This window comes from Bufo gargarizans, chromosome 5 (genome assembly GCF_014858855.1).
Source record: "Bufo gargarizans isolate SCDJY-AF-19 chromosome 5, ASM1485885v1, whole genome shotgun sequence".
Classification (NCBI taxonomy): Eukaryota; Metazoa; Chordata; class Amphibia; order Anura; family Bufonidae; genus Bufo; species Bufo gargarizans.
In genome coordinates, this window is record NC_058084.1 from 447,131,776 (window position 1) to 447,149,518 (window position 17,743).

Sequence of the window (17,743 nt, forward strand, 5' to 3'; positions counted from 1 at the left end):
TCTTCCGTGGTAACGCTGGCACCAGGGCAGAGTACCGCTGATCCCTGCCCACAAAGCAACCTCCACTCCAAGCCAGGGAGCAACACAGAGACCGGGAGTACCAGCTTCCAACATAACCTTGGTGGACTTACTGGACAGAGACAGGCTACGAAATTCAGCAGGTCCAGTATTGGGTTGTGGGTGGGCTGCCAGACTAACTCAGGTACCGACCGGCGTGAGGTCAGGTATCTGGTTAGTCTTCCCTGGGGGGGGGAGATGTGTGGCGAAACCAACCTCGCCACTGGGTTTTGGAGGGGGCTGTTTAAAAGCCTCTTGCCTCAGGATTATGGCCCATAGTAACTTTAAAGGAGAAAACAGACCGGCCGCACAGCTTAAATCTGTCTGTAGAATTGTATTTTATGCTATTATGCGTTCGGTTAAATTGTATGTTATGTGAGGGCACCCAGATAGCTAATATTATTGTATTCGTGTATTCTGAGTGCCATTCACCTAATGATATGCACTCAGACTTGAGCTATCTGGGGATATGTTAAATGTCTGTGTTTGCTGTGGGGGTGTGCCATTGTGTGTTTGGGTGGTGATTCCTGTCCTGTTGTCTCCACATGTGTATTGGTGATCTCCCCTTTGTCCTGAGAGATAATTGGATTGTCTTCGGTCGTCTCCGGGACAGAGGGGAGGAAACCATGATGCATTGTGGGGATATGTTGTATCTGCAACAAACTGTAATAAAAACCAGGCTGGGTGTGCCAGCACTTCAGATCACTGCTTGACCCTCAAGACGGAGCCTTGTCTCGTTATTGGGGGGATTCCCTGTATGCTGTTGGAGACTGATTGCCAGGAGTGTAAGCTGACTGATTCGCTTTTCCTGTTCGTCTGCCGGCAGCTATCCGCGAGGTTCCAGTTTGGAGTGCTATTTTGTATCCAGTTCGGGAGGTTGGTGTTCTGCAGTAGCTGTGCCTGTCTCTCGGAAAGGGGCATATCGCTTAAACGGATTTTAACCCCTTGTCCGCTGAAACGGTGCCGTTACAACCGGATTCAACGGGAAGACGAAGGTGTCTCTCAGTACGCAACAGCCCTACAGGAAGTGTTGGCCGAGGTACAAAAAAAAGAGGCAGATGGGGTTACTGGCATGGGACCCATAGACCGGATACTGCGGGAACAATTTATTCTGGGGCTCTACAGCAATCCACAGTAGACCCTACCCTAACCTTTCGACAAATTTTGGCAGAGGCCGTGACGCGAAACAAAGAAGACGGCTATGCTTCTGGAGTAATACGGACCCAGACCGTTACACCCCCTGGGGTTACAAGAAATGAGGAAGCCCTGGTCAGAGTGGTACAAGACTTGCAGAGCTCCCTGAGTGCCATGCACGAAAAGTTGACACACCTGGAGAAACGGATAGAGTCGCGCCATACTACTGAGGCTGCCTATCCAGCCCGACAACAAACCTATCAGGCGACTCCGTGGGTTCCTACACCCGAATGCCCTTATGCTAGTTTACCATACCATCAAGCCCCTCATTACCCTTCAGTGGGGCCATCCAGCCAAGCTCTGAGGGCACCTCCCACTCGCAGGCAAAAAGTGGGCCGTCAAGGGGCACAGTGTTGGCGGTGTGGAGATCTAGGACATTTTGCCAGGGAGTGTCGGAATAATCCAGCTGGACGCCAAGAGCCGCCGTTAAACTACCGACCCCTGCAGTAGTGGGGCGTACTGCAGGGGAGGTGGAGAGCCAAGTTACCCAGCAAAGCTCCGAACACCTGGTCGCAGGGTGCCCCACTATACGAGCTGAATTCGAAGGTGTTCCTGTCGACTGCTTAGTGGATACTGGGTCTCAGGTGACAACTATGCCCGAGTCATTCTTCTACCGTTACTTTCAAGCGCTGGCCAAGCCAGAACGAGAGACACTGGTCCGGGTTACAGCGGCTAACCAACAACAGATTCCTGTCACAGGGGTCGTGTGGATGAATGTACGGCTATGTGGACAGGAAGTGGGGCGGAAAGGTATCTTGTTGGTCCCCGAAACATTCAAAGAAGATGTGCCGGTGATAATGGGCATGAATATCCTGCGAGAATTGGATCAGATCATGTTCACCAAACGGGGGCCGGGTTACTGGAAACAAGCCACCCCGCACAAACCTACCCAGAAAGCATTTCAACGGCTAATCCGTTTTTGTGGAACACAGAAAAGTGTATCAGCACACCAGGCGGTGGGAACGATCCGAGCGCCAGGAAAGGCTACCTTCACCCTTCCCCCTGGTCGGGAGACCGTGCTGACGTTACCCGTGGGAACTTTCCGTAATCTTGAAGGCATGGAGGTGTTCGTTGAACCAACAGGCCTAGGAGAGCTGGGTCAGGACGTCCTGGTGGCCCGGACACTAGGAGTGGTCCAGAATGGACGAGTACCCATAAGAGCTGTGAATGTGGGATATCTAGAAGTTCCCTTGACGCCAGGGGTGGAACTGGCTCGTGTGTACCTACATCAGGGAGAAATCCTGAGTCAGAGAGAAGTGACTCTAGCTCCGGTAGGGGATGCTGGTTGGACCCTGGCAGTTACTGCCAGTGCAGAAGAGGCGCCGACCCCAGAATGGAATGGGGGAACCATCTTGGATCAAATGGAGATAGATGTTAAGGCTCTCAGTTTAGACCAACAGCGAGCAGTTGAAACCATGCTGTGGGAGAATCAGGCTGCGTTTGCCCGCCACGCCGATGACTTTGGCTGCACGAATGCTATCACACATGATATACCGACGGGGGACACTCCACCAATTCGGGAGAGATATCGACAGATTCCGCCCAAGTTGTACCAGGAAGTGAAGACGCTATTGAAACAGATGATAGATTCCGGAGTGGTGCGGGGAAGCCAGAGCCCTTGGGCAGCCCCAGTGGTGCTTGTCAAGAAGAAGGACGGCACTATTCGATTTTGTGTGGATTACCGGCGGTTGAATGCTTGCACTGCGCGAGACTCATATCCTCTGCCACGCATCGAGGAGTCTCTGACGGCTCTAGGACGAGCCAAATACTTCTCCACCCTGGATCTAGCAAGTGGGTACTGGCAAGTACCAGTGGCTGAGCAGGACAAGGCAAAGACAGCATTCATACTCCCCATGGGGTTATTTGAATTCAACAGGATGCCATTCGGACTGACTAATGCCCCTGGAACCTTCCAGCGGCTGATGGAGAGATGCCTGGGAGACCTGAATTTTGAAGCCACTCTGATATACCTAGACGATATCATCGTATACTCTGCTACTTTTCAATAACACTTGAATCGGCTAGGGCAGGTACTCGAGCGACTGCGATCCCATGGCCTGAAGGTAAAGCCAAAGAAGTGTCATCTCTTCAAGAGGGAGATCGAGTACCTGGGCCATAGGGTGTCCCAAGACGGAGTGCTACCGTCCCAAGACAAAGTGGCTGCAATACGACAATGGCTAGTGCCGAGAACACTGCGTGAGTTGAAGGCCTTCCTGGGACTGACTGGGTACTTCCGGCGGTTCATCAAAGACTACGCAAAAATAGCGGGCCCTCTGAATGAGTTTTTGAGAGGAACGGCTGGGCAACCCAAGGGCCAAAGTATCCCCTGGGGACAGAAGCAGGAAGAGGCCTTCCAGGCCCTGAAAGAAGCCCTGACATCGGCCCCCATCTTGGCTTATGCCGATTTTGATAAACCATTCATCTTAGCTACTGATGGCAGCCTCTACGGACTTGGGGCAGTCCTGTCGCAGGTACAAGATGGACATGAGAGGGTGATCGCTTATGCCAGTAGATCCTTGCGAGATACGGAGCGAAACCCCCATAACTACAGTTCCTTCCGGCTGGAACTCCTTGCCCTGGTGTGGGCTATGACGGAGAAATTTGCAGGATATCTGACAGGAGCTAAGATCTTCGTACGGACGGATAACAATCCCCTGGCCCATCTGGGTACTGCCAAGTTGGGAGCCCTGGAGCAACGCTGGGCGGCTCGCCTCGCAAAGTATGACTTCTCAATTCGCTACCGCTCCGCTACAGAGAACACTAATGCTGATGGTCTCTCGAGGGTTACTTTTGAAACTCCAGTAGGGGATATGGATGAACAAAAGGAAGAAGATGAAACTCCTGACTTCCGCAAGTTCGCTCCCCCAACAGTCGCGGCCCAGACAAGTGGGGAGGCCCGTAAGCTACCCAAAGCATTGGGGAGAACTAATGAAGAATGGGGCAGATTGCAAGATGAAGACATTGGACTGCAGCAAATGAAAAGCTGGGTAACCCAGTGCAGAAAACCCAACAAAGAAGAAAGGACTGATCTGGATGCCGAGATGAAGTCCGTTCTACATCAATGGGACAGACTGGAAGTGCATGGAGCTGTTTTGTTCCGCAAGTGGCAACAGCCTGCCGACCTAGAGGCGAGGTGGCAGGTAGTGATACCCAGAAGAATGGCACGGGAGATAGCCAAAGAGGCTCATGAGTTTGGAGCTCACTTCGGGCCAGTCAAGACATACCAGTGGCTGCAGCGTTATGTGTATTGTCCGCGACTGGAGGCCACAGTTGAAGAAGTTTGCCGACAGTGTCGAGTGTGTGAACTCACGAAGAGTACAGAACAGAGAGCACCCCTACAGTCCATCCAGACCACAGAACCGCTGGAAGTGTTGATGATAGACTATCTTCTTGTGGGACAATCGTCAAGAGGTCCACAGTATTGCCTGGTCATGATCGACCACTTCTCCAAGTTTGCAGTAGTCACCCCAACTCGGGACCAGACGGCCGAGTCCGCTGCACGAGCCATTTGTCAAGACTTCATTCGGGTCTATGGGTGTCCAAAGCGGATCCATTCAGATCAAGGGGCGTGCTTTCAAGGAAAAGTGATGGAAGAGCTACATCGACTGTACGGCATTGAAAAATCCAGGACAACTCCTTATCATCCCCAAGGAAACGGAGCCTGTGAGCGCTTTAACCGCACATTGCTGCAAATGCTGAGGACGCTAGAGGAAGACAAGAGGGCACACTAGCCTGACTACCTGCCAGAATTAGTCTGGGCTTACAATAATCGTGTCCACACCACCACCGGTTACACCCCATACATGTTACTGTTCGGTAGGGCTGGTCGAGAGATCGTGGAATTAAACCTAGAACAGCCAGAAGACCTAATAGAGCGATCAACCACCTCATGGGTGAAAGAACACCGTCGGCGTCTCCAGACCATTCGCCGGTTGGCAGGTCAGCGGTTACAGGAGAGAGCTCATACAGACCGTCCTCCAGTTCAGGAGGTTCCATTGCAGCCTGGGGATCGGGTACTGGTACGAGAGAAACGTCCCAGAGGCAAGTTGAGTGAGCGTTGGGAAGTACAGCCGTATAAAGTGATCAAGAGAGTGTACCCTAATGGTCCGGTCTACGAAGTGCAGGTTGAGAATGAGGAATTTGCTTCACGGACTCTACATAGGAATATGTTACGGCCATGCCGGTCCAAAGATCCCGCACCTGTTCAGAGGACACCTCCTCCTGCCCCATACTCAGAACTTGTTATCTCTGATGGAGATTATGGTGAAGACTGGTGGACTGCTCCCAACACTAAAGAAGCCTCCCAGGTTACAGGTGATGAAGGCACTGTCACAGAACCATTGCCAGCCCGTAATGGACAGGGGCCCTCGGCCACACCCGAACCTCCTATTGTGGTGGATGAATCCAGACTGGCAGTTCCTAGTGAAGAGAGTCAGGTCGTAACAGATAGCCAGGACCTCCGGAGATCCAGTAGGCTTACTGCAGGGGTTCCACCAAACAGGTACGCTGCTGATGAGTTCATTTGGTCCACCTGTATGTATTGTGGACAATGTTGTACTGCTGTATAAAAAGTTACATTAACCATTATTTCTATGGACTATATAGCAAGGCCGAGGACGGCCACCTTTAAGTGGGGAGGCATGTAAGAGGCAGCCCTGATCATCCAGCAACATTTCCAACACATATATATATAGCAGACTGTCATGTTTCCCTCCAGCCACCAGAGGCCACTGTGGCTGAGTAGGACAGTGAGAGGAGTTGTTTCCAGAGGACAAGGAGTTAAGTTTTTTCCCGGGCAGAGCAGAGAGCCTGGGCTGAAGGTGTCTGAGTACACAGGAAGAAGGACGCTGTGCACTGAGAGGGAGATCCACAGGGAAGATTAGAGTGTGTTTGCTCTCTGACTGAGCTGATGTGTCCTGGTGTAGAAGAGAGACTGCTGTAGTGTGAGGCACTTACCAGAGGAACTGTGAGTGAATTCCAGGCCCTGCCTGATTACACGTCCAGAGCTGCTGATTATCTCTAACCAGAGTTACAGTGACTACAAAGAGAGGCCAGAGCTGAGCCACGCTGAAGCAAGCAAGCAAGCAAGCAAGCAAGCAACCAGATCGGGACCCAGACTGTATCCGCCTGCAGGTGCCGGACACCGAACTGTGAGTGCACTGATGCTAACCTGAGCTAGGACATAGTGGAATAGGATTTAGTTTAGTGCACCGTAGAGGTGCACCCCGGGTAGCGGGGACAGATAGGACTACCTAGAAGAGAGTAGCCTGCTATTGTCTGTACTTGTGTTTGTGATTCATTTGTGTTCTTTATGCAAATTTCCATTACCTTTATTGTGAATTCTCAAGCTGTTCATATTGTAAATCTGCTTCTCCGGCAGTTAGAGTTCTCTTTTAATAAAGCCGGTTTCTACTTCAGCCTCCTTGTCTGCTGCACTGTACTTGAGTCCTGCTCTACGGTCTCTTCCTCTGCTGACCGTTACAGAACAACCAGTAATCGGTGTTGGCCAAAATGCGTACAACGCGAGGGTTATGGGAAAGGCAGCCTAACATAAAGTCAGCCATGTGGGCCAGACAGTGTTGGACTGGGGTACCGAGGGCCCACCAGTAAAATTTATTTTGGGGGCCCACCATATGGATACATTCAAATATAATAAATAATCTAACAAGTTTTTTATATGAACACAGGCTGGTTGAGGTGCTGTACACTGAATATATGTATGGAGTGCAGCAAGTCTACTGTGTTATGTGCCACTTGTGCAGGGTGTGGGAGACTAGGGCACACTTTGCCCAGGAGATTCCCCTGTACCCCTGTGGGCCAGTCCGAGCCTGGTGCCAGAGTCCCTAACAGACAAGACTTCGCTGTCCTCATCAGGAGGATGACTCTCAATCTCCTCATCCTCTTCATCCTCTTCTACCCATTCGCGCTGAACAGATGGAATAAAACTTCCATGGGTACTACCCTCTGTAGTGGAGGCAACCGTCTCCTGCTCCTCCTCCTCCTCCTCCTCATTATCATCATCCAATTCGCGAAGACGAACTGAGGGTGGTCTGGCTATCACCCTGTGTACTGTCTTCCCCCATTTCCACCTCTTTCACATGCAAAGCGTCCGCCTTAATTATGAGCAGTGAGCGTTTGAGTAGATACAGAAGTGGGATGGTTTCGCGTTGTCGCCGCTCACCATCTGTGTTGATTCATCAAAGTTTCTTAAAACCTCACAGAGGTCAGACATCCATGCCCAATAATGATTCAGAAAAATAAATAAAATAAAGTCTCTGTTAGATATACTTGTCTTCTCTAGCGCTGCAAATCCGGAGACAATGTGGGAAAAGTCAAATAAGTAAAGTTATAAAGAAGGATTCAGAACAGATTTCCATACCAGTGTTATTTTGTGAGGTTGGCTTGTGACCACGTTGATTGAAGATCTACTAAAGGAACTTTTTATTTTATTTTTAATTTTATACAAAAGAATTTTCTCCTGCAGCGCAATCCTTCTTTATAACTATATCCATGCCCAATAGTTGCTTGTGAAGAGCGGAAGCTGACTGGAAAGGCGACGCCCATGTTGCAGCTGGTACTCCATTACTGCCCTCTGCTGCTCACAAAGCCTGGCCAACATGTGGAACGTGGAGTTCCAGTGAGTGCTCATGTTGCACAACAGTCGCTGAGCTGGCAATTGCAAGAGTTGCTGCAGTGTTGCCAGACCAGCAGAAGCTGTCGATGACTTGCGAAAATGGGCACACATGCGGCAGACCTTTATCAGTAGCTCAGGCAAATTGGGGTAGGTTTTGAGAAACTGCTGAACCACTAGGTTGAACACGTGGGCTAGGCATGGTATGTGTGTGAGCTTGCCGAGCTCCAAAGCCACCACCAAGTTACGGTCATTATCAGACACAACCATGCCTGGTTCTAGGTTGAGTGGCGAGAGCCACAGCTCAGTCTGGTCCCGACCCTGCCACAGCTCTGCGGCGGTGTGTTGTTTGTCACCTAAGCAGATCAGTTTAAGCACAGCCTGTTGCCACTTCCCCACTCCAGTGCTACACTGCTTCCAGCTACTGACTGATGTCTTACTGGTGCTGCAAGATGATAATTCAGAGGTGGAAGTGGAGGAGGAGGCGGAGGAGAAGAGGGGGGTTGCAGCTACTAACGTAGGTGGTGGCGGAAACCCTGATGGAAGTAGGGCCCGCAATCCTTGCCGTTGGTAGCGCCTGTGCCATCCTAGGGTACGATTCGATCCCAGCCTCCACAACGTTTACCCAGTGTGCCGTCAGGGAAATGTAGCGTCCCTGGCCAAAAGCACTTGTCCATGTGTCAGTCATTAAGTGGACCTTCCCAATAACTGCGTTGGTCATGGCACGGATGATGTTACGGGACACCTGCTGGTGTCAGGCTGGGACTGCACACAGTAAAAATTATTGGCGGCTGGGGACTGAGTAACGAGGGACAGCCGCGACCATCAGGCTGCGGAAAGCCTCAGTGTCTACAAGCCTAAATGGCAACATTTCCAGGGCCAGCAATTTGGAAAGGTGCACATTTAGTGCGATGGTCTGTGGGTGGGTGGCTGGGTATTTGCGCTTTCGTTCAAAGGCCTGGGATACAGACATCTGTACGCTGCGCTGGGACACAGGAGTTGATGTGCCAGCTAATGGTGCTTGCAAAGGTCCATGTGCATGGCGGGCCTGCGTCTTGGACAGGGGATTGGCCTGCATGTAACACAGTGGAAGAGAAGGAAGTGGTGTGACCTGCAGACATTGGTTGTGGACCCAGGCGTTCGGCCCACCTATTAGGGTGCTTTGATGCCATGTGGCGGATCATGCTGGTACTGGTGAGGTTGCTAGAGTTCACGCCCCTGCTCATTTTGGTACGGCACAGGTTGCAAATGACAATTTTTTTTTCCCTAAAAAAAGCGCCAGACTGCTGAACACCTACCCCTTGGCAAGGGAGATTGCCACAAGGGGGTGCTCCGGGGAACAGTTGCGGGCCTGTTTATTGTGGCCCACCTTCTCCCTTTTGCCACCCCACTTCCTCTTCTAGCCTGTTGCAGTGCTGCGAATCCCTCCCCCTCTGTACTGCTGTCCTCGCTTGGCTTGCAACCTTCCCAGGTTGGGTTAGTGATTTCATCGTTCACCACCACCTCTTCCACTTCCTCACTCTGGTCATCCTCCTGACTTGTTGACCTAACAACAACCTCAGTTATTGACAAGTGTGTCTCATCCTCATCATGAACCACATGAGACACTAATTGCGGTTGACTTATTGGCAACTGTGTCTCATCGTCATCATCCACCTCGTGAAACACTAATTGCCGTTCCCCACTGTCATCTTCTTCTGACTGTGGATGCTCCAGAGTTTGGGAATCAGGGCACAAGATCTCCTCATGTTCCTCTTCAAGCGGGCTTGGCGAGAGGCCCAAATTAAGTGATGGCGTTGAAAAGAGCTCCTTGGAATATCCGAGTGTGGGATCACTTGTTTGCCAAGACTCTCCATGGTGGGTGGAAGGAGGATCACTAGTGAGACCTCATTTGGAGTATTGTGCTCAGTACTGGAGACCATATCTCCAGAAGGATATTAATACTTTGGAGAGAGTTCAGAGAAGAGCTACTAAACTGGTACATGGATTGCAGGATAAAACTTACCAGGAAAGATTAAGGACCTTAACATGTATAGCTTGGAAGAAAGACGAGACAGAGGGGATATGATAGAAACATTTAAATACATAAAGGGAATCAACAAGGTAAAAGAGGAGAGAATATTTAAAAGAAGAAAAACTGCTACAAGAGGACATAGTTTTAAATTAGAGGGGCAAAGGTTTAAAAGTAATATCAGGAAGTATTACTTTACTGAGAGAGTAGTGGATGCATGGAATAGCCTTCCTGCAGAAGTGGCTAGCTGCAAATACAGTGGAGGAGTTTAAGCATGCATGGGATAGGCATAAGGCCATCCTTCATATAAGATAGGGCCAGGGGCTATCCATAGTATTCAGTATATTGGGCAGACTAGATGGGCCAAATGGTTCTTATCTGCCGACACATTCTATGTTTCTATTCTGTGGACTTTGTGGAAGACAGGGTGGTGCTTAACCGACTGGAAGCATTATCTGCTGCAATTCAACCGACCACCTGGTCACACTGGTGTGACTTCGAGAGTGGTGTCCTGCGCCTCCCTGCAAACTGGGACATGAAGTTAGGTATCGTGAATGAGTGTGTTTCTTGTGCTCTGGCAACAGGCACAGTTTCACCGCGCCCAGGGCCACGGCTTCTGTGTGCACCATCAGCAGCACGGCCACTTCCCCGTCCCTTACTGCTTGCCTTGCGCATATTAAATGGTATATATGCTTGCAAGTATGTCACATATACAATAGCACAGGTTTTGTAAGTGTATGCGCAAATAAAGTACACAGAATGTCACAGATATTTTTAGGATGTGCACACGTTAAACAGGAGGTATAGCGCAAGTAATGTCGCTGTCACCAGCGGCTAATAAAAAATGACACTGAATTAATGTCACTGATATTTAGGATTGTCAAACGCTATACAGGAGATGTAGCGCAGGTAATGTCGCTGTCTGCAGTGGCCAAACAATTGCACGCTATTTAGTGCAGGTTGCGCTAGAAATATATATTGCTGCCAGATACAACTATAGTGCTTAAAAGGACTTTTGGGTCTCTAACAAGTTTTAGCAATTTAGCGCAGGTTGCGCTAAAAATATATATTGCTGCCACACACAATAGTCCTTAAAAGGAATTTTGGGTCTATAACAAGAATAAAAACTAAAATATTGCTATTTCAATCCCTACACTATCTCTACCTTCTGTTCTCCAGCGCTCCTTGACTAATACTGAGCCGAACACGTGTCATCGGGTGCTATATAACACATGGCCGATGACGCATTCCGGCCAGCCAGTCACTGTAATGCCAGTAGACAACATGTCTACGGCATTACAGTGAATGGCAGTACTTACCTGCACGTTTATTGGCTGCGCAGCAGCCAACAAACGTGCGGGGAGGAGACTCGAGCATCGCGCTTGAGCACATGCGGTTTTCGGCCAAACACCACGATGTGGCGAGCATTGTGATGCTCGAACCGAACCAGTGTTCGGCCGAGCATGCTCGCCCAACACTACTAATATCTCATCTACGTCGCTGGTACTGTACAACGCTGTAGATTTGCCACACGCAAATCCGGAGCAGCAAATGTGCATTGAATAAATATGTTGTATGGACATATCCTAAGGGCTCATGCACGTTAGGTCATGTGCGTTCCGAATTTTGCTGATCGACACGTCTTGCCCTCTGTTATAACTACCTATTCTTGTCAGAAAAGTGTACTTGTTCTATTTTTTTGCGGGGACACAGAACAGGCATACAGATGTGGACAGCACACGGTGTGCTGTCCGCATCTTTTGTAGTACCATTGAAATGAATAGTTCCCCATCCGATCCGTAAAAAATGCAGATCAGATGTGGACCAAACTACGGTCTTGTGTATGAGCCCTTAAGCCTCATGCACACGAACTGTATTTTCATTCCCAATTTTTTTGCGGACCGTATATGGAACCATTCATTTCAATGGGTCCTGCCCAAAAAAAACAGAAGGTACGTGTGCATTCTGTTTCTGTATGTCTGTATTTCCGTTCTGCAAAAAAATAGAACATGTCCTCCTATTAAGGATAGGGTTCAATTAGGGGCCAGCTGTTCCGTTCCGCAAAATACGGAATGCACACGGATGACATCAGTTTTTTTTGCGGATCCGTTTTTTGTGCCCCACAAAATACATACGGTCGTGTGCATGAGGCCATTAGGCTGATAAAATTCTATCAATAGGGAGGCCAGTTAAGTAACCTGCTTTTATTGAAGATGGTCATTATGTAATGCGGAATTTTATTAATTCCATTTTAAAATCTTGCATCGTTGCTGCAGCCATTTGCAGTTGCAGAAAAGCTATTATTTCCTCCATGTCCACTTAGTGAAGCTGTTCTCCTCACTGCTGGAGGCCGACTGCTCCATTCTACGTGATATTAGGTAACTGAACACCACGACAGCTGCAAACAATCAGCACCTTGTTAGGAAATGGTAATCGGCCTCTCCATGCGGATAAATCATCATTTAGAAAATTGCTCAGGTATTAAATATTAGAATCTGCACAAATTGTGCAATGATACCGGGTTCATACGTGAGGAGCTACCAGATGAACCTACGCCCAGTGCAAACAGCAATGTGGGCAGCAGCTGCTGGAATCGAGCATTCTGCAGTATTCAGTGTCACTTCATGCATTCTGGTCACGTTGGGCTCACTACCCCCTGTATGGATAATGAAGTTCCTGAGGGCTCATGCCAGTGCTCTGCTTCATTCTGGGACAGAGGGCAAATACATTCTCCCCTATCCCCCACCAACTTCCAGGAATCTTTGGTCGTATCCTTCATAGTTGGTTAAAGGGGTTGTCCCATCCGAGACACCTATGGCATATCCACGTGATATGCCATAAATGTCTGATAAGTACGGGTCCCCCCTCTCATAAATTAGATCTTCAAAATGGGGCCCCCGTCACAGCTCTCTCAATTCAATTAAATAACACTTACAAAAATAATTGAGGTCTGACCCAGCTATTTTTGGAAATTCAATGGAGTTGAAGGACGTGATGGGTCCCCCATTTTTGAGATAGGAGCGGATTCCATAGGTAGGACCATATACCATAGATATTGGGTATACCCTTTTAATGTTGCTGTAATTGTAGATACCTGGAGCCTTTGCATTGGGCATACATACCATGGTAGTAGCAGGCACATTAGGCTAGGTTCACATAGAGCATTTACTGTAGGACATGGATTTTGGTGCACGCCAAAACCAAAAATCAGTTCCAAAAATGCATTCAGAACTTCCCCTTTTCAATGGAGAATCTGCTTTTGGAGAATCTATAGAAAATAAGCAGGAATGAAAATACTTGCCGAAACTGCACCGAAAACTGCATAAAAATATGCATGCAAAAAAAAACATTAGAATTCTGCATCAGGTTTTTTTTCAGTGCTGAAAATACTCTGTGTGAACCTTGCCTTAGCTGCTATAGGGCTCATCAAGTAAGAGGGCACCCTCCACTTAGGGATGAGGTGTAGTTGATGACTATGGATGACTAAATGCAGATCATTAGGAGATGAAGGAAATATTATTGTCACAGTGTGATATTATTTTGTGAATTTTTTTGGAGGGGTGCATCAGTTTGTGCATTATTTGAGTGTTTCCGTGGGCTTCTGATCCGTGACTCTGCACCGCAAAAGATAGGACATGTCCTATCTTTTGCAGTATCTTGTGGATCGGATTGTGGACCCATTCAAGTCAATGGGTCCGCATCCGCGATGCGCAGTTCCCAAGGTCGGTGCTCGTGTTTTGTGGACCCACTGTTTGCAGTCTGCAACGCAGCATGATGGCCATACTTTCATGAGAATAGGCCCTTATAGTATAGGGGGAGATTTATCAAAACTGTTGTACAGGAAAACTGGCTTAGTCGCCCATAACAACCAATCAGATACTACCTTTCATTTTTTAAAGCTCCTTTGGAAAATGAAAGGATTAACCTGATTGGTTGCTATGGACAACTAAGCCAATTCTACTTTACACCAGTTTTGATCATTCTCCCCCATGTCTCTACTTTGAGCATTAACCCTGTGCAGTAGGGAAAGATACATGGCACAGTGGTCATGTACAGTAGGGACCCATTTCAAATTGTACAGCAGGACCCCATTAATTCATGTACCATGCAAGCTGTGCTGGTTTACATAACCCATGGCAAAAATTAAAACTGCTTCCCCTTCTACTGTACCTACATCAGCAGCATGGGTTGCCTCTATGGCATATACTCCATTGGTATGAAGTCCTATGAGGGGTAAGTGAAGGGTGGCAGTGTGTTCAACCTTAAAGTGTACCTCTCTGTTTAGGTATGAAGAGGATTCATACCATCCAACTAATACACTGTGACCGTTTTGACTTTGAGCTAGTCCTATGGGCATTATCCTGGTGATTTCCTGGTTTTCACCCTTTAACCCCTATACAGGGATCTAGTCTTTGCTGCAGGGGATCCATCCGGCCACTACCTCTTGGAATAGTTCTGGTGTAGTTGGCAGCTGAGCCGTGGGGGTCGGAGACACTGATGCTATGAACCAAGGGATATCAGAGTCGGTTAGAGTAGCACACTTTCACTGGTTAAACTAGGAACCTAAACTCAGGCAAGGAGTGAGAGGACAGTCCAGCATTTATAGCTGAAGCTGAGTAATAATTAGAATTAGAAGCAGGCGTGGAACTGCACATAGCAAGAGGAGAGAGGAGGTAAGTGGTGGTAAAAAATGGGGAGTAGTAGTAGAACCATGAATAATGGGGGAGATTTATCAAACTCGTGTAAAGTAGAACTGGCTTAGTTACCTATAGCAACCAATCAGATTCCACCTTTCATTTTTCACAGCTCTTTTGGCAAATGAAAGGTGGAATCTGATTGGTTGCTATGGGCAACTAAACCAGTTCTCCTTTACAGCAGTTTGATAAATCTCCCCCAATGTTGCTAATGGAAGTAATGGGGCAGCAACAGACAAGAACCACTGATGTAAAATACGTCAGGAGCCACATTTTGATTTGCTCTCTAATCTACATGTACATTATTTGCGCATGCTCTTATTTACGGCATATCACTCTCACATGTTTTTCTGTGTTTTTCAGAATTTCTACATGGCCAGAAAAGGAAGTTCTGATGTAAAGGACATGAATGAGAAAAATAAAGTCTCTCTGCTAGAGGTAAGATTAAATATAAAATAATCTAAAAAGGATTTGGGGAGCTTTTACAGCTTAATGGATCTAAGGTTCAGCCCCATTATTGGAATTTATTGAAACATTTTTCTATTTTTTATCATGTTTGTTTCCATCAAGTATAAAAGCAGATGTCTATGACATTATCTAAGACCCATGTATCTCAAATACTCTGTTAATACATCTCAATGTATTGCAGCCATCTAAGATCTCATGATGTCTTAGCTGAAAGGCCCCTTTGTTTTTGTAATCAGTGGGACCCCCACCAATGCAAAAGTCTGACATTTCTCTGTGACATGTGAAATGTTTGCTAAAACCGAAGCACTCATCACACTGCCTTTGCAGTGTACACTTGCCATGTGTGTGTGAAAGCTCCCTGGGCATACATCAAACCTATCTATAGGCTCCTATTCACATGAAAAGGGCTAAATGGAGACCCCTTTGGCCACCTTAGGGCCATAGCTTGTATAATTTATTAATTATTTTTTGACAGTACTTTGAATATGATTGGTGAGATATGCATGGTGCTCATTAAAAAGGGTGTCCATACCTATGCAATAAGGCTATTGGATCCAAGGGTGAATTGGCCATAGACCCTACAGGGAAATTTCCCGCTGATTCTTTGACCAGAGGGCCGCCCAAGCAATCCTCATAGCCACCAAGCAAGTACATAAAGATCTGAGGCTCACAGCATTAAAGGGGTTTTTCGAGTTTTTAAAACTGATGGCCTATCTTCTGTAGTATCTGATTGTGGAGTCCGACACCCGGAACCTCCACCACTTAGCTGTTTGAGAAGGCACCGGCGCTCGCAGTAGCTCTGCGGCCTTCTCGATGATTTCCCTAGGCCTAGTGACAAAACGTTCATCGGTCACATGGCCTGTGCGATACCAAGCACAGCCGCTATTCAATGTACAGCGCTGTGCTTGGGGAGCTGAGAGAAGGCAGCAGTGCTCACAGGAGTGCCGATGCCCTTGCAAACAGCTGATCAGAGGGAGTCTTGGGTGTCGGACCCCCACCAATCAAATTTCAGAAAACCCTTTTAATTAATGTAAGAGCATCAGGCACTTATCCACTTGGCCAGGTGTCCTCCTGAATTAAACTATATTGCCGTGATCAGGACAATGATACATTTTTATAATGTGGCGCAGGCGGCAGTATTTGTACTGCACTGTGATATTGCTGGCCCTGCCACCTTTGTTGCCCCACCTTCTGTCAATTTGGACCTGCCTACAACATGGGGCCACATTTAGTTTTTTTCCAGGGCCACTTTCAGTTACCAGTCCGCCCCTGATTGGATCTATTCATTTTTATGCGTTTTTCTAAAAAAAAAAAAATTTTCTTCGATTCTGTTGGCTAAATTAATATGAAGATTTACCTTGATTTGAGACGATAATGTGCTCCATATTATGGTTCTGTGTTTTTACACCCTGGACAGAAGGGTCTGGTATTGGTTTTAACCCTTAATTTCCTTTCTTTGACCAGTCAGCCAATTCCCATACTCTTCTGTTTGTAGTTCTACATAGGTTCTCACTATACAATAGTAAAAGTGATGAACCATGACTGGGCCCCCTTTCTCCTTGGCCCCATATAAACCACATGGTCTTCTTCTATATTATGTACACCCTTGTGTGACGACTATTTCCATACCCAAATACTTATATCTATGAAAATAATGAAGCTAAAGACCTTTAGGTTCTCTTGTAACTTCTTGCCATGGTCTCTATGATTTTTACATATTGAATTTTGAAAATCGTTCCTTTTATTTCCAGTAATTGAGGCAAATTATTTCACCTCGTCCTTCGGTTTACACTACAGCCAAACAATCCCTTATTATTTGACTCTTGCAGACCTCCTCACAGCCTCCCATTCCTTTGAAAGCCTCCACATATGTCTTGGTTCCTAAATTAGATTTGTTCATCCTCTCTGTTCTTGTTCCAAGTTTTCTGTTTTCCATATAGCAGGATGGCTCAAGCTGAATTTGTTTTCCAGCATATGTCTAATCAAAGTCTTGTAAGATAGGCGTATTTGGTTTTTATAACATTGAACATTTAGTATGATATTGCTGTTGCCCCCAGGCTCTTTTTGTGCGTATTTTATGTAATATGTTTCTTTTATTGTCTTTCTTTACCATCTATACTCGGATAATTTAATTTGCTGTCTGGCGACTCCTAGTAGGCCAAAGATTCAACACCCCCAATCAAGTTGTCAGCTGAAGCAGCCAGTTTTAGATGGGCCAGCCAACAATGTAATGTGTATGGGCAGCTCCCAACTCTGCCCCGACAGATGATGTTGGGGAGAGAAGGATCTCCACTGAAGGGAATGGGCATTTCAGCTCTCTGTATAGAAGGTGGACAGGGATACCATTGTGTAAGAAAAAACTGGGGGTCTCAGCAGTTTATGTTATCACATATATCATATTTACTGTAAATAAATTGTCCCTGAATATTAAAGAGGTTTGTGGGATGCGTGCAAAAATAACCATTACAGAGACTTCAACCCTAATTAATGGTGTTTATTCTAGTCCTTTGCCACATGTAGCACAATCTCACTACTTGAGTAACTAAGGGATATTCATAATAGAATTGACGTGTTGAGGTTTCTTCTCAACTTATCTACCTTCATTGAGCTCCAGACAGTTCCTGCGATGGCTCTTGTCAGCCCCAGCTCCATGTCTACCCCTTTGGAAATTCTCTTGCTTGGCCACAC

General features: G+C 47.3%; 1 protein-coding gene across 1 annotated transcript in view; it reads left to right on the plus strand.

The window, feature by feature from the left end:
- The window catches only part of LOC122938097 (amyloid beta precursor protein binding family B member 1 interacting protein), a 151,859-nt gene that overhangs the window by 115,282 nt on the left and 18,834 nt on the right, over nucleotides 1-17,743 (plus strand). Inside the window, exon 8 of the mRNA XM_044293407.1 lies at nucleotides 14,951-15,025. Within this exon, the coding sequence (XP_044149342.1) occupies nucleotides 14,951-15,025 (75 nt within the window). The remainder of the gene's footprint in view (nucleotides 1-14,950; nucleotides 15,026-17,743) is intronic.